Genomic DNA, 24,275 nt, shown 5'->3' on the forward strand with positions numbered 1-24,275 from the left:
TATTACTTAACATTTTCTAGAGTAGAAAAAAAACATGTCATACAACAAGTCACAATACATTATGAGGACTTTCCTGAACTGGTGATGGCAGTGGGGTTGGGTGTAAGTCAGTAGTCATGACGTAGACTCTACCAAGAGAATCTATGCAACAGCGAAATGGAAGCTCTCTCTGATATTAGCTGCATGCTCCAGGTCACTGTATAATAACAAATAGGGCAAAATGGAATAAATATGAATCAGGAAGGCAGTTTATCCTTTGATAGGCTGGTTGATATAAATTGATGTGAAAGTAACATCAGACTTCAGACATAAAAAAGGTTATAAAAGTAGCATTAATTCCTTCATGTCCATTTCTTGCACAATTTCACCAGTGTCATCTATAAGGCATACAGAGTAATAACACAGGGTGTCCAACCCAGAGAAGCTGGCACACAGCCACTGAAAAGATTGCTTTGGCTGGGTTGACCACATGCAAGGGACAAATGACATCAGGTTATTAAACACCTGCTGTCAAATTAGCAGAAGGAGTGCAACTATAGGCAGTGCAGGCTGAAGAATTCCTATAAGGTTACCTTGAAGCTGAGTCCTAAGGATGAAATGCTAAAGCACACGACCTGGAGAGTAGACCCTGAAAGAGCCAACTCATTTTAACAAGGGCCTTCCATGCACCCATTCCTAAGGTACTTAATGAGCACACCCAACATGCTTGGTACTCTGTTAAAAACAACAGAGGGAAGGAAAAGGAAGAGAAGATGTTTCTTGCCTTATAATCCAGGTGGATATTCAAGCAAGGTAGTAAAATAATGTATCACTCAAACTGGGACACTTTTGAGAATGGAAAGAATTCTATTAAAAATTATGCTGGGGCAACATATGTAAACCAGGACTGTTCCTACAAAGCAGGACATATGGTTGCCGTATAGATCATATATGTATAATTCATTCTTAAATAACAACATATCTGGGGAATTGAATTTGAAATGATACAGAGTAAAATAATATATAAAATAAGACTAAAAGAGCATCTTGTCATAAAGAAAGAAAACAAAACAAACTTATACCCCAAAGTTAGATACACCCAAGAATAGTGAAAAATTAAAGTCAATTTAGCACCAATGGGCAGAAGAAGGACATAATAAATAGAAAAAAATCAAACCACTCACTATACACTTATTAGAAAGGTTAAAATTCAAAATACTGAGAATTCCAAACGATGGCAAGCTATGGACTTGTTAGTAATAATGTATCAATAATGGCTCATCAATTTTAATAAACATACCACACTAATGCAAGATGTTCATAATAGGGGAAACTAGGGGCTGGAGGGAGGGGGGATATGGGAACTCTGTATTTCACTCATTTTTTTCTCTAAGCTTTCTTTTCTCTAAAAAGAAAGTTTATTATTAAAAATGTGAATATCAACATCTGGAATATTATCTTGACATGGTAGTTGGAGGAAACTAAAGAACCCTTTGATAGGCATAAATGGCCCCAAGGTAGCACCACTGGACAGGGTACTGCATGGAAAAAAGAGCTGGAAGAAAGGAAATGGATTATTTTTTAAAGTTTTGTTAAATAAGACAATCCATCCCAGAATGCTTAAGAAGATTATTTGTATCCAATATAGGCTTAAAATTAGTCCCAATATCATGCTCAGCATTCATGATAAATAAATTACTCTAAGTAGATACACTGGCTTGGCTTCTCCTTCCCCTGGTATTGCTCCTTGGACAGGTTCCAACAGTACAGTATGTTGAGCATTCAGGGGAAAAATCAAAAAGAGAAAGTTAGGCAAATTCCACCTGAGTCATTAGTATGAAGAGGAAAGGCAGCGATATAGACTGGAATACAACAGAAGAATTCTAGAACACATACAACACTAGGAGCATTTTACTGGGGAAGGTGGAGCCCTGTATAGGAGCTACTAGAGTGCAATGCCCAATAGAACTTTCAGAGGTGAAGAAAATGCTTTATACCCATGCTGTCCAAACAGTAAACACTAGCTACATGTAGCTATTAAGAACATGAAATATGGCTAATGTGACTAAGGACATGAATTTTAACTATAATTCAATTTTAATTACTTGCAGTTAAAGTAAGCACACGTGGTTAGTGACTCTGTAATTGAAAATGCAGCACTATAAAACAGAATGGACTCCCGAGACTGAACCAGGAAGAAATAGAAAATATAAACAGACCAATCACAAGCACTGAAATTGAAACTGTGATTAAAATCTTCCAACAAACAAAAGCCCAGGACCAGATGGCTTCAGAGGCAAATTCTATCAACCATTTAGAGAAGAGCTAACACCTATCCTTCTCAAACTCTTCCAAAATATAGCAGAGGGAGGAATACTCCCAAACTCATTCTATGAGGCCACCATCACCCTGATACCAAAACGAGACAAAGATGTTACAAAAAAAGAAAAGTACACACCAATATCACTGATGAACAAAGATGGAAAAATCCTCAACAAAATACTAGCAAACAGAATCCAACAGCACATTAAAAGGATCATACACCATGATCAAGTGGGGTTTATCCCAGGAATGCGAGGATTCTTCAATATATGCAACTCAATCAATGTGATAAAACAAATTAACAAATTGAAGGAGAAAAGGAGAAAAACCATATGATAATCTCACTAATGCAGAAAAAACTTTCGACAAAATTCAACACCCATTTATGATAAAAACCCTCCAGAAAGTAGGCATAGAGGGAACTTTCCTCAACATAATAAAGGCCATATATGACAAGCCCACAGCCAACACTGTTCTCAATGGTGAAAAACTGAAACCATTTCCTCTAAGATCAGGAATAAGAAAAGGTTGTCCACTCTCACCACTATTATTCAACATAGTTTTGGAAGTTTTAGCCACAGCAATCAGAGAAGAAAAAGAAATAAAAGGAATCCAAATTGGAAAAGAAGAAGTAAAGCTGTCACTGTTTGCAGATGACATGATACTATACATAGAGAATCCTAAAGATGCTACCAGAAAACTACTAGAGCTAATCAATGAATTTGGTAAAGTAGCAGGATACCAAATTAATGCACAGAAATCTCTGGCATTCCTATACACTAATGATGAAAAATCTGAAAGAGAAATTAAGGAAACACTCACATTTACCACTGCAAAAAAAAAGAATAAAGTACCTAGGAATAAACCTACCTAAGGAGACAAAAGACCTGTATGCAGAAAACTATGACACTGATGAAAGAAATTAAACATGATACCAACAGATGGAGAGATATACCATGTTCTTGGATTGGAAGAATCAATATTGTGAAAATGATTATACTACCCAAAGTAATCTACAGATTCAATGCAATACCTATCAAATTACTAATGGCATTTTTTACAGAACTAGAACAAAAAATCTAAAAATTTGTATGGAGACACAAAAGAACCTGAAGAGCCAAAGCAATCTTGAGAAAGAAAAACAGAGCTGGAGGAATCAGGCTCCCAGACTTCAGACTATACTGCAAAGCTACAGTAATCAAGACAGTAGGGTACTGGCACAAAAACAGAAATATAGATCAATGGAACAGGACAGAAAGCCCAGAGACAAACCCATGCACATATGGTCATCTTATTTTTGATAAAGGAGGCAAGAATATACAGTGGAGAAAAGACAACATCTTCAATACGTGGTGCTAGTAAAACTGGACAGCTACATGTAAAAGAATGAAGTTAGAACACTCCCTAACACCATACACAAAAATAAACTCAAAATGGATTAAAGACCTAAATGTAAGACTGTACAGTATAAAACTCTTAAAGGAAAACATAGGAAGAACACTCTTTGACATAAATCACAGCAAGATCTTTTTTTGATCCACCTCCTAGAGAAATGGAAATAAAAACAAAAATAAACAAATGGGACCTAATGAAACTTAAAAGCTTTTGCACAGAAAAGGAAACCATAAATGAGATGAAAAGACAATGTTTAGAATGGGAGAAAATATTTGCAAACGAAGCAACTGACAAAGGATTAATCTCCAAAATTTACAAGCAGCTCATGCAGCTCAATATAAAAACAAAACAAAACAAACAAAAACCCAATCCCAAAATGGGCAGAAAACCTAAATAGACCTTTCCCCAAAGAAGATATACAGATTGCCAACAAACACATGAAAGGATTCTCAACATCACTATCATTAGAGAAATGCAAATCAAAACCACAATGAATTAGCAAAAGGTATTTGTTTTTCTCTTTCTGACTTACTTCACTGTGTATGACAGACTCTAGGTCCATCCACCTCACTACAAATAACTCAGTTTCGTTTATTTTTATGGCTGAGTAATATTCCATTGCATATATGTGCCACATCTTCCTTATCCATTCATCTGCCGATGGACACTTAGGTTGCTTCCACGTCCTGGCTATTGTAAATAGAGATGCAATGAACACTGTGGTACATGACTCTTTTTGAATTATGGTTTTCTCAGGGTATATGCCCAGTAGTGGGACTCCTGGGTCGTATGGTAATCTAACACATATATATGGAATCTTAAAAAAAAAAAAAGTTTATGATGAACCTAGGGGCAGGACAGGAATAAAGATGCAGAAGAAGAAAATGGACTTGAGGACATGGGGAGGGGGAAAGGTAAGGTGGAACGAAGTGAGAGTGGCATGGACATATATATACTACCAAATCTAAAATAGATAGCTAGTGGGAAGCAGCCACATAGCACAGGGAGATCAGCTCGGTGCTTTGTGTCCACCTAGTGGGTTGGGATAGGGAGGGTGGGATGGAGACGCAAGAGGGAGGAGATAGGTGGATATATGTTTATGTATAGCTGAATCACTATGTTATAAAGCAGAAACTAACACACAATTGTAAAGCAATTATACTCTAATAAAGATGTTTAAAAAAAAGATGCAGGTGAAAGTAAAAGAGATAGAAACAATAAAAATAATAAAACAGAAACAACAACAACAAAAAAACACTACAATGAGGTATCACCTCACACCAGTCAGAATGGCCATCATCAAAAAATCTACAAACAGTAAATGCTGGAGAGGGTCTGGAGAAAAGGGAACCCTCTTGCACTGTTGGTGGGAATGTAAACTGATACAGCCACTATGGAGAACAGTATGGCTGTTCCTTAAAAAACTAAAAATAGAACTACCATACAACCCAGCAATCCCACTACTGGGCATATACCCTGAGAAAACTATAATTCAAAAAGAGTCATGTACTACAATGTTCATTGCAGCTCTATTTACAATAGCCAGGAGATAGAAGCAACCTAAGAGTCCATCAACAGATGAATGGATAAAGAAGATGTGGCACATATATACAATGGAATATTACTCAGCCATAAAAAGAAACAAAATTGAGTTATTTGTAGTGAGGTGGATGGACCTAGAGTCTGTCATACCGAGTGAAGTAAGTCAGAAAGAGAAAAACAAATACCGTATGTTAACACATATATATATGGAATCTTAAAAAAAAAAAAGGTTCTGAAGAACCTAGGGGCAGGACAGGAATAAAGATGCAGACGTAGAGAATGGACTTGAGGACGCGCAGAGGGGGAAGGGTAAGCTGGGACGAAGTGAGAGAGTAGCACTGACATATATACACCACCAAATGTACAATAGATAGCTAGTGGGAAGCAGCCGCATAGCACAGGGAGATCAGCTCAGTGCTTTGTGACCACCTAGAGGGGTGGGATAGGGAGGATGGGAGGGAGACGCAAGAGGGTCGAGATATGGGGATATATGTGTATGTATAGCTGATTCACTTTGTAATACATCAGAAACTAACACAACATTGTAAAGCCATTATACTCCAATAAAGATGTTGAAAAAAAAAGAAAAAATAATATACTATGCCCAGACTTAACTGCTTCCAGCATCATTCATACCAGCACTACTGCTCCAAATAGAGAGAAATTTGAACCAGCTGACTGTAAACCAGAGGGGGCATGTCTTGTACACCTTCATTATTTAGCAAAGAGTTAGAAAATGACTATAGTGTATAAGACAGTATTTCTAAACATGAGATCAATAGATCCACATAGGGAAAACACTCGGGGTAGTTACTGAAGTTTGGGTATCCATATCATATCTACTGGATCAGAATCACCTGGGTTGAGGAAGAACCAGTATTCTGTACTGTTAGCAAATTCATGTACAGGAAAGACAGTATAAAAAATGTACTTCTTAAGACAAAAAAAATAGAATGTATGTAGATGACATACATAAGTATATGATATTGTATACAAGTCCATGACTGTGGGAATTAGAGCTGACATTATATAACTGAGATGAAGCCTGGACAATAAAAGGTTTACCATAAAGGACTGAGATACCAGACAGGAAGGTAATGTAATAACATAGGTAAGAAGTGACAAGGGCTAGGTGATAAATAAAAAGTGGAAAGAGAAATTGGGAAATGTGGAGTTGAAGGCAAATGAGCTGGATAAATTAAACTATCAGAGAGAACTCTTGGTCACTGCACACAAGGTGTTGTCATTGAAAATATATGGGCTTTGGGTAAGAAGTTGGTTTAGGTGGAGAATAATGAGCTCAGAATTGGGCATTTTGAGGTGGTTGAAGAATATCCACGTGGAAGTTTTCAGAATGAGTTAAAAACTGGGGGGACAGAGCTGAGGTAATAGGGTAAGATTGAGATAAACATGTCAGCATCATCTACATAGGGTCAAAAATTGAAATCACAGAAAGAGAGGAATGAATCTGAGCGACTGTCCACAGTAAGTAATTCAGAGAATTAAAAAGAAGCACAAAAAGCAGAAAAAAGCAGACTATATTTCTGTTCATTACATTTAAAAAATTTTATTTGGTCTTGACCTACTATCTTCCTCCTCTCTGGTTGCCTTCTTCAGCAGCTTTTAGGCTTCTAAATTTTTCATAGTTAGACATTTCCTTTACATTTAGATTTTATCAAGTAGAGAATTTGCCTTCTAATGAGTATTAAAATAAACTGCAAAGTTTTTTTTTTCTTTTATAAAATGTCTCAAAAGGGAACCCTCACACACTATTGGTGGGAATGTAAATTGGTGCAGCCACTATGGATAACAGAATGGAGGTTTCGCAAAAACCTAAAACTCGAACTACCGCTATGACTCAGCAATTCCACTCCTGGGTATTTATCCAAAAAATGAAAACACTAATTCAAAAAGGTACATGCATGTCAATATTCATAGCAGTATTATTTACAATTGCCAAGATATGAAAGCAATCCAAATGTCCGTCAACAGAAATGGATAAAGATGTGGTATTTATATGTATGTATGTGTATATATATATATATATATATATATATGGATAAAGATGTGGTATTTATATGTATGTATGTGTATATATATATATATATATATATGCATACACATGTAATACTACTCAGCCATAAAAAATAATGATGTTTTGCCGTTTGCAATAACATGAATGTATTTGGAGGGTATTATGCTGAGTGAAATAAGTCAGAGAAAGACAAATGCTGTGTTATATCACTTATATGTGGAATCTCAAAAATAAAACTAGTGAATATAAAAAAAAATCTCACTTTTTCTCTCTCTTTTCCTTCTAATATCTCTAAATATCGTTTTTTGGGTCAAGTTACACTAAATTCATCTCTGCTTCTATTCCTAGCCCCTGAGGAGAAATAAATAAGTTAAATATAACGCTTATTCTTCCCGCAAATAAGCCATCATTGATTGCTTTCACTTCTTTATTAAGCTCCTTGTTAGTGTGGAAGTTATTCTGCACAAAATTTCTTGTTCACTAGAGTAGAGAATTTCAGCTTACTCTAAACTCGATTAGCCAAACAGACATAATACAAAAACTAGCCTTTAGTAATAAAGCCTCTGGGATTTCCCTGGTGGTCCAGTGGGTAAGACTCCATGTTCCCAGTGCAGGGGGCCAGGATTCAATCCCCGGTTAGGAAACTAGATCCCCCATGCACGCCACAACTAAGAAGTCTGAATGCCGCAAATAAAAGATCCTGCATGCTGTAACTAAGACCTGGTGCAGCCAAAATAAATAATTAATTTAAAAAAAAAGAATAAAGTCTCTGGACTCAGCCATTTTGGACAATTCCTTTTTCAACCTCTTCACAGAGGGACCTTAGACAAAGAGGGTTTATTTTTACTAAGCCTCTATTTTCTCATCTGCATAATGATGATGCTGTCCTAGCTTACCTTACAGGATAGTTATGAAAATTAAAAGAGAAAATATATTTCAAGTGCGTAGTACATAGCTGGCATACAATGGTCATTGACTTTTTGAATTTATTTTTTCAAAATATGAAGTTTATTTATGCCATATTTTATCAAAGTAAAATCACATCATTATTTTATGTACCACTAAGAAAAGGGGAAAATCCCGGCAAACTATGAAATGCCATTGACTACAAGAAGCATGTCAATTTCAAAGATGTTAACATGCGAAAAAATATGTATTAGAATTGAGTATATCAAGTAGTGTTTGTGGTATTCAAAGTTGAAGAGTTGTGTGATTTCTATGACTGGCTAGGATCCATTTATACCAGAAACACAGCTGTGAGATCTTGTATGAAAATGGACAATATGAATCCAGAGAACACTCAGACAGTAGTAATTAACATTGTAGGTTCTGGATTGAGATAGACTTGGGTTCAGATCTCTGCTCTATTACTTACCAATGGTGTACCCTTGGACTAGTTATTTAACTTGTCCACCCTGCAGCTGTAAAATGGGAATAACAATAGTTCTGAACTTAAGATGACTGTGAGTATTAAATGGGCAGCAATACTCATGAAGCCTTCAAAAAAGTACCTGGCAAATACTGTGTTTAAAAATTAGTACTTGCTAGCCATTCACAGCAGCACAGTGCCTTATCCTCCAGGAGTCTAGGGGCAGACCAATGTTAGGATGGGGTGAGGCATTCAGGGATAACATCAAAAATACGTGGGACCTGCAAAAAAAGCTATACCTATAAACCAAAGAGCAAACTTGAAACATATCTCAGGGAAAACACAATTGCTGGTCCTGGATAAATAAGTCTTTTTAGAGACATTGACACATGCCCTACATCCTCTCAAGTTTACTTTTAAACATAAAATATATTTTTAAAAGCCTATGTATTAGTGTGTGTGTGTGTGTGTGTGTGAGGCTATGGAAGAGGAAGAAAATTTGTCTGTGGGACTCCTGGTTTTTGTTTGTTTTTATTGTTGTTTTTTATACTTTGAATTTCCTTTCCTATGAGAATTTCAAACATATTTCAAAACACAAGTAAAAAAATAGCCCCAGCGATTTCCCTGGTGGCACAGTGGTTAAGAATCTGCCTGCCAATGCAGGAGACACGGGTTTGAGCCCTGGTCTGGGAAGATCCCACATGCAGCAGAGCAACTAAGCCCGTGTGCTACAGCTACTGACCCTGTGCTGTAGAGCCCGCAAGCCACAACTACTGGGCCCACGTGGCACAACTACTGAAGCCCGTGCGCCTAGAGCCCATGCTCTGCAACAAGAGAAGCCACGACAATGAGAAGCCCTGCGCACCGCAACGAAGAGTGGCCCCCACTCACCGCAACTAGAGAAAGCCCGCACGCAGCAACGAAGATCCAAAACAGCCATAAATAAATAAATAAATAAATAAATAAATAAAATTTTAAAAAATTGCCCCAGCACTCAAAAATAAAGGTAAATGGGAAAGAGATTAAATTATAGCATCATTATGACCAGAAATGGATGTATTTTATATCATTTTTATCATTAATAAAAGATTCTGACATCTAATCAAGGTTAAAATCAGAACATTCTAATTAATTTAAATGTTTGCTCCGGACATGGCTCCACGAATGGCAATGGGGGAAGAACTGCATACATTATGATGTATTACCATGCTTTAGAGCAATCTGTCTGAGGGCATCTAATAAATGACTTTACACTGACATAAAACAGTTTTAGTACACTATTAAGTACCATAAACCATCATATTTGGTAGTAGGTGTAGATGAGAAGCATTAATGGAGCTTGAATTTGTTTCAGGTGTTTGAAACTCATTGCGTTCACTTACCACTACACATTAAACAAAGAAATAGCTTTCCAAGTAGGAAAATGTATTAGCCATTTGATTTCCACACACAGTATAGTGAGTGCAAAACAGGTGCTAAAATAAAGGTACAGTTTGGTGTCTAAAGGCTGGCTGATATCCAGGAAGAGGGTACCAGGGTGACTGTACCTGTTGTAATAACCACATCCATTCTGAATTATCAGTGCCTCCAGTACACTTCATGCTAAATATCTTGAATTTCAACCCTTTCAAAAGATTCCAGACTTCTAAGTTCAGTTAAAGAAATTCATTTGAGGAATAAGCCAGGCAACTACATTAAAGAAGTCTTTAGTATATCAACCCTGGGGCTTGGTACTCAGTAAGAAAGACCAGATAGGGGAGCCTATGAAATTAAGAAAGTTGGCATCAGAGGGGCTAGCTCCAAAGAGAAGGAAGATATTTTAGGAGCATTGGGAAATCTATAAAAGAACAATTTATTTTATACACCAAAAAGAGGGTGAGCATTTTGGAGGGGCTGGCAAGGTATTCTACAGATTGAAGTTTGCTGTCAAATCAGCTTCAGAACGGCAATAGTAGTTATAGTTCGTGGAGTTTGAGTCTGAGACGAGAGATAATTTGAGTTTCTTGAATTTGATGCAATGACTTAGAAGGACTATAATCAAGACAGAACCAACAGTTTAAATAACAGCAACACCTACTACAACTACAATAAAAACAAGGCAAGCACTCTACTTCTGAAAATGTAGTGAAACTCAGTGAGTGGAATTGGGGTATAAATTTAAAGCTGATCTAACTACCGAGCTGTCCATAATACTCAGCTTCTGAACTACTGATTAGGCTTCTTAAATTCTCCTAGCTAGAAAAACAATTAATTGCAGAGAACCTGAGATTATAGGCGGAGATTAAATGGCTAAAACTTCCAAAGTTTTAGAAGTACAGGAGTAGTGAGCTAGGAATCATGGTCTACAAAGGGATATAAAAATAATAAATCTGTGAGGTTTGGAAAAATCAGGACAAAAGAGGCCATAATCCTCCACTCCACAGTGCTAACACCTCAAGAATGATCATAATACTTATTTAACTTTTTATTTTGAAATAACATTATACTTATGGAAAAGTTGCAAGAATACAGAGATTCCCATACACCATTAGCTTTCCCTAATCCTAACATTTTATTTAGTCACAGTATGACTGTGAAGCCAAGCAATATGTAGACCTTATTAGAAGTTCACCAACTTTCCCACTAAGGCCCTCTTTTCTGGCCCACGATTCAAAGATCCCGTCCTCAATTTAGTTATCACATCTCTTTAGTCTCCTCCAATCTGTGGCGGTTTCTCAGTATTTGTCTAGCATGGCCTTACCACTTTGGCCAGCTGCTTTATATCATCCCCGTATACACAGGTTTAAATGGTGTTTCTCATGATTAAATTGAGATTACATAGTTTTGGAAAGAATACCATAGGAGTGGTATTTTGCCCTTTATAGTACATTCAAGGGATACATGATATCAATATATCTTATTACTGGTGATATTAATTTTGATGTGTGTGTGTGTGTGTGTGTGTGTGTGTGTGTGTGTTTCCTGAGCCTGTCCACACTACATGGAAGTTTAGCTGTCAGAGTGTTGTGGAAGGGATCCCTGTGTTATTAGAAAGAGAGGCAAAGCCCTGAGGCTGTTCTTCGGGGCAAAGTTTCCAGGAACAAGCATCACTGGTCTCCTGTGACAAATTCTAAACACCTTGCAGGTGCCTGCAGGAGCAATTGGCCCCAAGGATATGCAATGGAATGGTGCGTTCGGCTGGCTGTAGACTTGGACCTTAGTAGACATCAGATTGTGGCCCCAGGGTTCCGTGCTTGAAGCCCCAGGTGCTGCCCTGGGGTCTTCCTTCTCTTAGAAGGCTACAGATTTCTGGCCCACATGTATGCAGTTCACTGCCCTATTTTGGCTTAGGGCAGTCTCCCCTCTGCACAGCCTTTGGGCCAGAGCCAGTTGCTCAGTACCTGGTCAGGAACCCTTGGGCAAGGTGCCATTGCCATGTGACACTGATTGTGAGGTTGGGCTTAGTGATGATGAGGATTGGGGTTTACTTGATAAAAGCCTTGAACCAGACTTTCCATTTGGTCTGGAAAGAGGTGCTCAAATGCCTGTTGGACCAGTTGTCTGTCAGGCGCTGTCTAGCACTCAGCTTCATGCTTGGAGATGCCAGATCAAGTGTTCATCTCATTAACTCAGTTCTGGCAAAACTGCTTTGACATAGTCTCTGGAGGTGACCAGATGTGGGCTAGGGAGAGGGAGAAGGTGAGGATGAGATGGCATTTGGACTGCCGGTTCAGTGATTAGAATGTCATTTCCATGGCCCTTGGTGGAGACAAAGGCCCTGAACAAAAACCAAAATTCTCCCTATTTAAGCATCCTTCCCAAGGTAATGTTTTCTATATTTCTCCTTTTAGCTTATCCTGATGGTAAGGTAAAAAAAAAAAAAAAACCTGGTAGCTTATGAAAATCAGCCATGGGAGAACAGGAAAGGGGAAAAAGAGTCATGCGTGGGACTCACAGAATTAATTCAGTCAGTAAGAAGAAATGTCGGCTAAGCATCTGGGGGAGAGAGGGTGGGTAAAAGAAAGTGGGTTTGCAGCAGAGGCAGCAGAGCTGGTATCAATTTTCTTATAACACAAGGGTGCAAACCCTCACCAGTTTTTCAAGTAAAATATCAAAGAATGCCAATCCATGACCTGACAGCAGTTCTCCCAGTTGAAGGTGAGTCAATATTGCTTAACATCTTTCTGTGGTTACTGGCACTACATTCTCTAGTCATATTGTGACTGCATTTATCACTGCAAGACACAAATGAGACGAGATGGCAGTTTCCTCGGAAAGTCTTTAAGGGCACACAGATATGTTCAGTTGGGAATGTTACCATCAGATCACAGAGCTATCTTTTTTTCAACTAACATAAAACACTGCACAGGAGGCAGTAAAATTATAAACATGTAAATGGAGGAAAAGAACAACCAAAGAACACTAAAAATATTTGAAAAAACAAATTATATTGTGAAGAAAAAGCAGCACAAAATGAAACAAAATATGGCCCATCCTTGTGGTGTCTGAAGTCTAAGTTTAATTTGTTCTGTGTGTGTGTGTGAATACAATAAACACTTTTATACCATGTAGGTCTCATCTCTTTCGGATTTGGATTTTTGACTAAGTACCAGTGACTTCTCTTAATCAGAAAGAACAATGAAGGTGGCAAACATATCCCTGCCTAGGGTCTTAATAAAGCTTTGAAAACTGTAATTTAACAAATTGTCTTTTCATCTCAAAATGGAATTGTAACCCATGTTGGAAAGTTTCATTAACATTTGCTCCACTCAGTGAGAGCCCTTCTAGTGGGGCCTTTGCAAAAGACTAAGGTGTTGTCAGACTGAAATAAAAGCTGCTTCGCCCAAAGCACTTTTCCAATTTTAGAAACCATGGCGTGTAAGCTTCTGTCTTTAGGTGAGAAAACAAAAGCCCATTGAGATTAAATATTTTCTCCGAGGACATTTACTGAGTTACACAAATGATACTGGAGAGGAGAAAATAGAAGAAATATTAATTTGGTGCTACTTTGGTGTTATTTCTTAGATTTCATTTGGTGCTACCTCTTAAATACCTCTTCTCTTTCAGGTGTTACATAACTTTATCTTCACAAAAATCCTGTGCTGTATTAATTTCCTTATTTTATAGGTGTGAAATTAAGGATTAATGAGGTGAAATAACTCATTCAAGTTCACACAATGAGGAAGTAGCCGAGCCAAGGTTTCCAGCTGATCCTTTGTCACCAAATATGCTTTTATATGCTATGCTGAAATGAAAATTACAATTCTGTAAAATATATCCTCTAACAGAAAAAAAAAAGGAGCGATCTTTCTCATTAAACTATTTATTCAGCTCTACAAAATCTACTTGCTCATTTTTCAGGCAAAGGAAAAAATATTTTCTTTCTTCAAAGATCTTTAAAACTCTTCCCATAGGAAAAAATACATTTTTCTCTATATTTTCGAGAGTTTGGTGGACAGATATTTCAGCAATAATTTTCAAGATTGTACTAACCTCCATCTTGTTAGATGTTTTTACAAAATACATCACACTTGACAGAAATTATTTCAGAAACACTGAAGAGACAGGAGGGTGGGAGATGGAGAATCAGAGGCTGTGACAGAGGTAACTGCCTGCAAAGAGTAGTGCTTCCTGCTCTCTGAGATTAGAGAAAAATTAATCCCTGAGTCCCCACATGCCCAAGTGTAAGGAGCAAATGTAAGTTCAAGCATCTAATGAAGTGATTTTGTAGTGAAAGCAAACTGCAAGCCATGACTCACCTGTGCTTTTAAAGGCTTGATTTTATGCAGAACTAAAAAGTAGGAGATGAAAAATTGGTCATTAAATGAAAAACCAGAGGCTTTGATTATTGGAGAGAATGAAAATAACATTCTGGAAACTATGCCATATTTAATTGTTTATATCCTATTCAATCACTGATGCACATGTAGGTCCATAGTCCCTTAGCCTGTGTCTTCATGTTCTCCTTTAAGCCTCCAATCATACAATAGATCAAATTAATGCATTCTGAGGCAGCACAACTAGCTAGAATAGGGTGATTGTGCTTCCTGGGTTTGATCAAGTTCAGCTCATGTTTGAATGCTCTATGTCAACTTAGGGCCTAAGTGAATTCGAGCAACAGTCTCTGCTGGAACATTAGGTAAATTCAACCTGATTGCACAAGTGAGTGAGGTTTTTGAGGAAGATCATAACTGTGCATTAAAAATACAAGTAAGTCACTAAGTAATCTACTGTGAAAATCAGATCATTTACTATTTGGAGTCTAAAAACATGAATGGAATAAAGGCAAAAATTAATTATTAATTGAAGCAAGAAACCCCTTATTTACACTGGGATCACAGTGAAAGCTGAAGTGATCCTTTAGGGGGGCTTGCTCAGTGGTCTCACTGTCCCAGCATTATGGACAGCAACTAGGAACTTAGAAAAAGAAGGAAGAACTTGTACAACCTGTTCTGCTCCAAATTAGTCTAAACACTGCTGCTATTCAGAACTTACTACCCAGAGTTAAGAGTTGATTTTGTTTAAAAATTGTGTGTATATTCCACATAAATTCTATCATCCATAGAAGAAACATGAAATAAAGCAAATGTGTCTCACAAGTGCTTTGTGTTTATTTGTTCCCTTAAAGTATTCTTTCTTTTCTTCTTCTTTTATTATAGTAGTGTAGTAGTAGTAGTAGTAATTTTGCCAAACTTTCTTGATAAATTCATCCTTTTAGGTGACTATGTGTTGCATATCAAATACAGATCATCCAAAACTAACATTTATTAATGTTGCCTGGTTACTTAAAGTTACAAGCGTTCATATCATCGACTACATGTAGAAGAAAGCCAAGATCTGATTTTGAAACATAGGAATATGTTCATCAGGGAAGAACAAAGGAAAACTCAAAATCATATACTACCCAACCATTTTTAACAATGTTTGAAGAGCCTACAATATAACTGTATTAGTTTCCTATAGCTGCTGTAACAAATTACCACTACACAAATTTGTGTTTCTTAAAACAACACAAACTTATGATCTTATAGTACTGGATATCAAAGTCTGAAGTTAGTTTCACTGGGCTAAAGTCAAAATGTCTTTAGGGCAGCATTCCTTCGGGGTGCTCTAGGGGGGAACTGGTTTCCTTGCTTTTTCCAGTTTCTAGAGGCTGCCCACATTGCTTGGGTCATGGCCCTATACTAGTCCCATCTCTGCTTCTGTCCTCATATCTCCTCTGATTATCTCTCACTCCGACATTCCTGCCTCCCTCTTAGAAAGACCCGGTTTTCACCTGGTATACTTCAGGAGAATCTTTGCATCTCAAGATCCTTAACTTAATCACATTTCAAAGTTCCTTTTGCCATATGAGTAACATATTCACAGGTTCTGGGGATCAGGATGTGGACATCTTTGGGAAGCCACTATTCTGCCTTCCACAATAATTATCATCAGTGTAGTCAATTAACTGAATCTAAGAGAAGAATAAGACATGAATTTTATCCACAAATAATTGTCAACATGGATCCTTTTGTGTAAGGTCCTCCTCCTAATATTTGCATTAATTCATGATATATTAAACCACTCTGATTCTTCAATGTATTTAAGTAAACTTGCCTATGGTAGATTGTTTACGAAGTAGCTCCAATTGTTCCTCTCCTTGTATCTGTTTACCTTTGCAAATGTAAGTTTACAACTCCTCCTATCAAGAGGTGAAGTATATTTCAGCACATTAAAATCTGGCTTGTTTTGTGACTATTTTGGCAAATAGAATATGGAGAAATGATGTGTAAGTTCTGAGCAAAGACCTCCAGAGGCCTCGGGAAGTTCCACTATTTATCTTGAAACTTCTGTGACCTGGGCATAAATCTGGGCAACCTGCTGGAGGAGGAAGGACCACATGGGGCAGAGCTGAGTCGTCCCAGCTCTGTAGCCATCCTAGACTAGCCAGACCCCTGCTGACTTGGCCACTGACCATAGATGTATGAGGGAGACCAGAAAACACCAGATAAACTTCCCAGCTCAGCAGAGACTTGTAAGCAATCACAAATGCTTATTGTTTACAGCTGCTAATTTTGGGGTGGCTGGTTACACAGCAAATGCTAATGGATACATTGCCTTATATAATAACAGTTTAATATTTCTTAGTGTTGCAAGTGGATATGACATTCTCTCCGAAATTTATAATCTTAGATTCTTGTAAATTCTTAAAAACTCTTTTAAAATCATGTTCCATACCACTTATTTGGGGTAATGTCTGTGTGAATTTATGTCTTTGAATTACAGTCTGCTTCATGAGCATAAAAACCTTCAGTTTAAAAGTTCATTCAAAGTTGCTTTTATAAGGTGTTTTAGAAATGATAACAATAGGCTGTGTCTCACTTTGGAAATTATAAAATGTCAGCTGGCAAATTATTTTAAGATTTTCTCATTAATTTTCTATTGCAATTACATTAGGATAAATTGTTTTAACAAAAGCTCTGGAATACAGTGAATACTTTTAGGGGTTGAGATCATCTCTCTTTTATTAGCTTACCTACTTATAGAAAACAATATTGGCTCTTATAGTTCCTTTTTCCAATTAACAAAATACTTTTCTAAACTATCTGTTAATGGACACTTTTTAATAAAGACATGTTTCTCCTGTGTTCACTGAAAATGCTTTAAACAAATATCTTTGTGTGCATATCTGTAAATATGTATACGTATATATAAAAGATTCCATGCCTTTAAAAATTCTGTAAACTTAGACTGAACCTCAATAATTTTATGAACTTTTTCTTAACAAGTGCCTTTTGCTGAAGTTTTCTTCTACAGCAATATTAAAATGCAGTTCTTGTTTATTATTGATGAGATGATCTGCTAATTGCAAGAACTTTTCTTATCTGTAATTATTTTCTGTCCTTGCTTTAAATATCATAAATATTGAATATCTTTCCCCACATCACCAGTATCTCAACAGAGAGCTTCCATAAATATAAGCATCAGTGTTATAAAGTAGCTAGAATATTTTTGGATAATTTATGCAAATAAATGTTATTAATTTATAATAATAACAGAAAGTACTGATATGAGAAAGAAGAAAGATATCTATAGAAACAAAGGGTTAAGGGTTAAGTTGTATATAATTACTAAGCTTTTGCATGAAATATATAATTTTAAATTAAGGGGAGCTAGGACTCTTTTCGCATGCTTAGTAACATCACAAAATGATTCACTGGAGGAAAGTAAGTTAATTCCTCATTGCATTCTCATTTTTCTTTTCTTTTTTTCCTTCTTCTTCTAGAAGTCATATGGAATTTATATAGAGAGCTCTGCAAACATTAACATTCATTTATATAAAGTTATTCTAAAATTCATGTGTGTCTCTCTGCAGATGAGAAATTTCTAACTGTACAATCCATGTTTCATACATTTAGGGAAATACCATATTATGGCATAGTACCTTAGAATACCCAGAACACAGCATATTAAATATGTTAACCAGTTTCCCTGGTGGCGCAGTGGTTGAGAATCTGCCTGTCAATGCAGGGGACACGGGTTTGAGCCTTGGTCTGGGAAGATCCCACATGCTGTGGAGCAACTAGGCCCGTGAGCCACAACTACTGAGCCTGCGTGTCTGGAGCTTGTGCTCCGCAAAAAGAGAGGCCCGCCCACTGTGATGAAGAGTGGCCCCCACTCGCCGCAACTAGAGAAAGCCCTCGCACAGAAACGAAGACCCAACACAGCCAAAAATAAATTTTAAAAAAATGTTAACCAAATTTCATTTTTGTAAACCAAACAGTGTTTTCACATATCTGACTTCTTTCCATAATTATTTTTATAGGCACCAGATCCAAAAATCACATAGCATACCAATAGTAGGAATCTCACATTTCAACCAAAAACCCTTATTAATTTTTTTTTTTTTTTACTATTTTGTACTGCTCCAGATGAGGATGGGTTATATTACATAATTTATAAGGATGACGACTTCTACCTTTGGCCATTTCTTTTGTCAATTATCTTGAGTAAATGTCCAAAACTGTTACACTAAAGTCAACAGAGAGTGAATGGAAACTCTTTTCTGTGGTTTTACTTTTCTTAATTCATTAAGGTGAAAATAAATGACACTGTAAATATCTACGTTAAGTGTACCCCAATCCCTAGACATCCAACTAAAAAATATCATAAAGCCATAAACAAAGAGGATTGCACCTGTAGAGTAAAAAGGAGGGAAACAAAGTCCTCAAACTGGAGATTGGTAAGCGGTTGTATTTTTTGAAAAATCATCTAGTTTCAACATAACCTCATAAATATAACTTCATATTCCTTATTCTCATTAAACCAAGTTGAGTTTCTTGATATACGAGAATGGTCTCATCATAACTACTGTATATGTCCCAGTACAAAACATGGGAGCAAGTATTAGCAAAATAATTTATTTTGAAAATTTTTCTATTTCTGTGAAGACTTCAGTGAAGGCTAATTATCCATTAACAAGAATAGGACTGTGCCTCCCTGTTAGCTGTCACTAGGTTAAAAAAAAAAAAAAGAACAGAGCATGGAGTTTGCTTCCCAATGGAAAACCTGAGATCATTTATTAATTCTTTATGAAATTCAACTATATACTCTCTTATGTAGGGGCCCTAATGAGTGTAATAAATTTGAGCAATTTATTGCTCTTAATTGACAACAGAAGTATAAATGTGGTCTTCGTTAATAATGTTGCTAATCCTATTTCCTGCATTTGATTAAATGTCCCATTTAGCTAATAGACATATTTTATATGTGACATTATAATATACCATAATCACCGAGGCATAATCATCATCTACCACAAAATACTCCAGACTGTATGCCCAGTGGGTATACACATATTATCGATAATTCTCACAAGATCCCTGGGAAGTAGCAGATTAAGACATTTATATTTACGAGGTTAAGTGTCATGCAGCTAGAGAAGTAAATAGTAGGTTTCAGGATTAAAATCTAAGTCACTGTTGGTTCCAGAGCCTTCACTTGTTCCATTTCACCATCTTTACTGATAAATCCTCGTGGAGTTCTAGCTAAATGCAGCACCATTTGTTAGATGTTTGAAGTACAAAGACAGGTAAGAAATTGTTCTTGCCTCTAAGGAACTTACAACTTAGCTGTGGAAACAAGGCACGTACATAAAGAAACATCAGTATAAAAGGGCCTATCAGAGCTGTTTTCATGGGAGTGAAAGGAGGTCGGGTCCCCATTGGAACAGACCATAAAGGAAGTCAATAACAGAGGATGCCACATTCCACACTGTATTACATGGTTGCTTCAGGACATCTGTCTAGAATAGTAGTGAGGGGGGAAAAATTACATGCTTAGAAATAAATGGCAGACTAGGCAAGCTGCCTTGCTTGTCTACTGTAAATTTGGACTCTCAAGCAACGGCTCCTTACCTTCTGGCCATACTCAGCTGGTCCGGCTTGTCTGTTTCCACTCCTAGGAGCTTCAAACACACTCCTCAGCTCATCAAGGGCAATGGAGAAGCGTTCGATCCTGCGCCGACCACTCAAGGAATCCTCCTTCAGCACTTCTGGCTGGCCATAGTCCCTGGAGTTGTCACTCTTGTCCTCAGGAAACTTCTCTTCAGGCTCTGAGCTCAACATCTCTTCTCCGACACAGCGGGGCAGACTTGGGGGATCTGGAGGTCCAGGCATTGAAGCTACCTCTCCTTCAGGTTCAAGCAATTTGTTTTCTTGAGGCTGGAAGAGCCTGCAGCGACTGCCCCTGGAACTACACTCATTTTTCTGGTAATCGCTGGATTCCCATTTCTGCCGCAGGAGGTTCAGGGAGCCCTTCTGCATAGGGAACATCGATGATGCCAGGTTGTCCTGCAATATCAAAAGTCCTTTCATCAAAGATATGCATGTGAGTAATTTTCCAAACACTGTGTTTAGGAGTGCCAGCTCTTGGGATTTGTATTTCAGTGTAGAAATCCAGCTTTGCTGTATAATTTCTGGCTCTTGACCCTACAAAGCTATGTCAGTTAACCTAGAATTAGATTATGGAGGGGACTGATTCATACAGCCGAGGACATTTGACTCTAAAGAGACAAAACTAGGAAAACATGATTTTCTTCCCTTTTCTTTCTATGTAAAATCAGTCAATAATTACTTACAAAGTAAAATTTGAGCAATATTCACTCATCATTTAGTATGTTCTGAGAAAAGAACAATTTAACAAGTCCAACAGGAATGAAAGGGATTTGTTTCCTGCCTGTAACCATTCAGGATTTTCTTGGTTTCTGCAAATGTATTACTTTAAAAGTAATGGACTAATAGCTAAAAGTTACTACATTTTTGCTATAAGAAAAACACTTTGATAATAATTTATATGTATATCTCATTTTAATCCCAACATTCTCACAAGGAGTTAGTTTCTACTATGAACACTATTTTCCAGGTAAGGATGTTGAGAAGTAATTTGCCCAGGATTCTGTGTGACAGAGCCTGGATTTGAAATACATCTGCGTGACTCCAGTATCTTCCCTTTTAACCACTGGAGTGTAATGTCTCTTTTTTACTTTAATTCATATCTCATTATGAAAGTGATTAAAATTTAACTTTGTTATAGAGTTTTGTGGTGAGTAGAAAAAAAAATCAAATGGTAGATTGCACTTTTACCAGAAACAAACACATATACACACACATACCAAAATCATAGGCATCAAGAGCTATACACTAGCATGAATTTTTATCATAGAAATAGCTAGTTTCTGTTGTAACCCAGAGGTTCTACACTGCAAATTTGGGGCTTCAAAAAATAAATTCTGCTCTTGAGGGATGATGCATTTTCTTGGAAAAGTATTAGCACAGTGGGTATGGTAAACAACCTCACTTAGGTTAAGTGAAAGTATCTCAAAAGGTCACCTAATACAATGGCTCCAGACTTCTTTGACTGCCAACCACATTATAAAAAACATTTTATGCATTGGGACTCAGCACACATACAACATTAATAAATTTATATACATATATATATATGAAACAAACTTTTGTTTTCATTAAATAATACTTTCCCTTACTATGTGAAATATCTGGTGATATTTTCTACTCTAATATCCTTCACTTTTAAAAAAATGTTTTCTATCCACTAATGCTTCATGGATTGCTGGCTAGCTCTATACTTAGAGCAGGAGTTCAGTCCCAGGTTGGGTTTTACTAACTGTGTGACCTTGCAAAAGCTTCATTGGTAAAGTGGATTTATATACATTATGGCTTTATTTTGAGGAATACATTAGATAATGCATAAAATGTCTAGTGTGAATTAGACCCCCAATAGCTGTTAATTCCACTCCCAGCCCCATCTCTGGCTAAATCATTTTAATCACTCAAATATTTATGCTAAACAGGAGCCTCCTATATAGGAAAGCTTTCAGGAAGAAAGAGGGTATTTTAAGCCACAAATCCACAGATTGAACAGACCAGAAAATTTGGCTTTAATAAATTGCTAATTAATAAATTTGGATTAGTCTCTTATTATAGAAAGTCTCAATAAAACAGTAGCACCCAATAAGACCTGAATATCTGTTTGGGAAAATGATCAGCATATGTTGAGAATCTAATCAACATATGCTGGAAATACCTGTGTCTCATGTGCAAATGGACTTCAGAAAAGATCTTAATAGCAATGGTGGGAACATTGTCACAGCTGGTAATAGTGACCTCATGAGGTTATTTAATGAAAGAATTGCTTCTGAGCCAACCTTGTATAGTTAGGAATGGAAAGTTGGGAGGAAAAAAATTGGCAAATGGAGGAGGAAAACCATTTTTCTCACATAGAAAAGGTGATCCAAACATTCAAAACTGATTTGGAACTTCTGGCTCTAGATAAAGATGGAATAGACATATTTTTCTCAATTCCTCTTTCTAAATATATCTAAAAACACTGGAACTAATATGTAAAAAGAAACGAGGACTTTGAAAGGTAGAGAGAAGGCGGACAGCCTAGGAACTTGCACTTGAGGAACAAGATGGTGGTGAATTCCCTGGGTTTTCTTTTAGTTTTATATATCCAGAACATGTTGCTCAAAGAGCCACTAACCCAAAGACTCCAATGGGAACAAACAAAATTCCCTAAGAATAGCCTGCTCTCTCTAGCTAAGAAGTAGGAAAGGGGAAAGTTAGCAAAGCTGTTAATAATTGCTATATGTCAGGCAAATAATGAAATATATCCAAAATATGTGTGGGTTTTTCCCCCACATCAACCAATTCTCCAACTCTCTGGACTCCAACTGGGTGTCCTAAAGTTCAATTTAATTTTGACACTAATATCTGGCATTAGCACAAATTCCAAAGGTTAAGGTCTCAGTTCCACAAGGCTGCCCCCACTTCAGAAGCCAGTTACAAGTCCCAGGTTGACACCTGTACCTCTGACCAACTGGCTACAAATCAGGGGTTCCCATGATCCCCCTTCTCAGGTTTGGTAATTTTCTAGAACGGCTCACAGAACTCAGGAAGGCACATTACTTAAATGTACCTGTTTATTTTAAAGGATACAACTCATGAACAGCCAAATGCAAAAGATGCATAGGGCAAGTATGAGGAAGGGGTATGCCACCCTCCCAGCACTTTGATATATTCACCAACCCAGAAGCTCTCCAAAACCATCATTTAAAGAGTTTTCACGGGCCTCCCTAGTGGCGCAGTGGTTGAGAGTCCGCCTGCCGATGCAGGGGATACGGGTTCGTGCCCCGGTCTGGGAGGATCCCACATGCCGCGGAGCTGCTGGGCCCGTGAGCCACGGCCGCTGGGCCTGCGCGTCCGGAGCCTGTGCTCTGCAGCGGGGGAGGCCACAGCAGTGAGAGGCCCGCGTACCGCAAAAAAAAAAAAAAAAAAAAAAGAGTTTTCACAAAGGTTTCATTACATAGGCATGACTGATTAAATCATTAGCCACTGGTGATTAACTCAATCTCCAGCCCCTCTCTCCTCCTTGGAGGTCAGGGAGGGTGGTTAAAAGTTTCCACCTTCTAATCATGTTTTGGTGTTTCTGGCTAGCAACCATCATTGTGAAGCTATCAAGGGCCCCCAGCCACCAGTCATCTCATCAGCATACAAAACACATTCATCACTCCAGAGATTCCAAGAGTTTTAGGAGCTGCGTGCCAGGAACTAGGGACAAAGATCAAATATATATTTATCACAAACACCAGTGACTTTGCCCCTCACTGATTCCCCTCTCCTTACCACCACAACCATGGTATCAGAGAAAACTGGGTGGGGAGCCAGGATTTTCATACCCACTTGATGGTAATAAGACCTTTCTCTAAGATATCAGTGGAGGCCATGTAAAGATCATGTATTTCTGCACCACCTAGTGGTAATGAGACATTTCTCCCCTTCCCTGTCTGCATCAGAGGACAGTTGGCAGCTAGAACTTTCACCAATATTCACTGTTGGTGAGGCCTCTCTTTTAGCAGTGGTATCAGTGGGGGCTACATGGAGAGCAATAAAGGGGGAGCTTTCCCCTTCCCAGACAACCAGGGTGATATCAGTGAAATCCCACCTGCACCTAACAGTAGTGGATCACCCCTCTCCAGGGAGTCAAAGGATGCTAACTGGGAAAACTGAACTTCAACCCCACTTGGCAATAATGAGGCAGCTCCTCCCTTCATCTTGTGAAACATATTTAGGTAAGATCCAAAGTTCATAA

General features: G+C 37.6%; 1 protein-coding gene across 2 annotated transcripts in view; it reads right to left on the minus strand.

The window, feature by feature from the left end:
- Positions 1 to 20,437, minus strand: part of XIRP2 (xin actin binding repeat containing 2) — a gene marked incomplete at both ends in the record, with an annotated part of 304,793 nt that extends 284,356 nt beyond the window's left edge. For both annotated transcript variants that reach the window (XM_081242071.1, XM_081242070.1), the window contains one exon: positions 20,021 to 20,437. In XM_081242071.1, coding sequence (XP_081098197.1) covers positions 20,021 to 20,437 — 417 coding nt within the window. The remainder of the gene's footprint in view (positions 1 to 20,020) is intronic.
- Positions 20,438 to 24,275: the final 3,838 nt, after the last annotated feature.

The sequence above is a fragment of the Mesoplodon bidens genome (assembly GCF_964165515.1).
Source record: "Mesoplodon bidens genome assembly, chromosome: 8".
Taxonomy (NCBI): Eukaryota; Metazoa; Chordata; class Mammalia; order Artiodactyla; family Ziphiidae; genus Mesoplodon; species Mesoplodon bidens.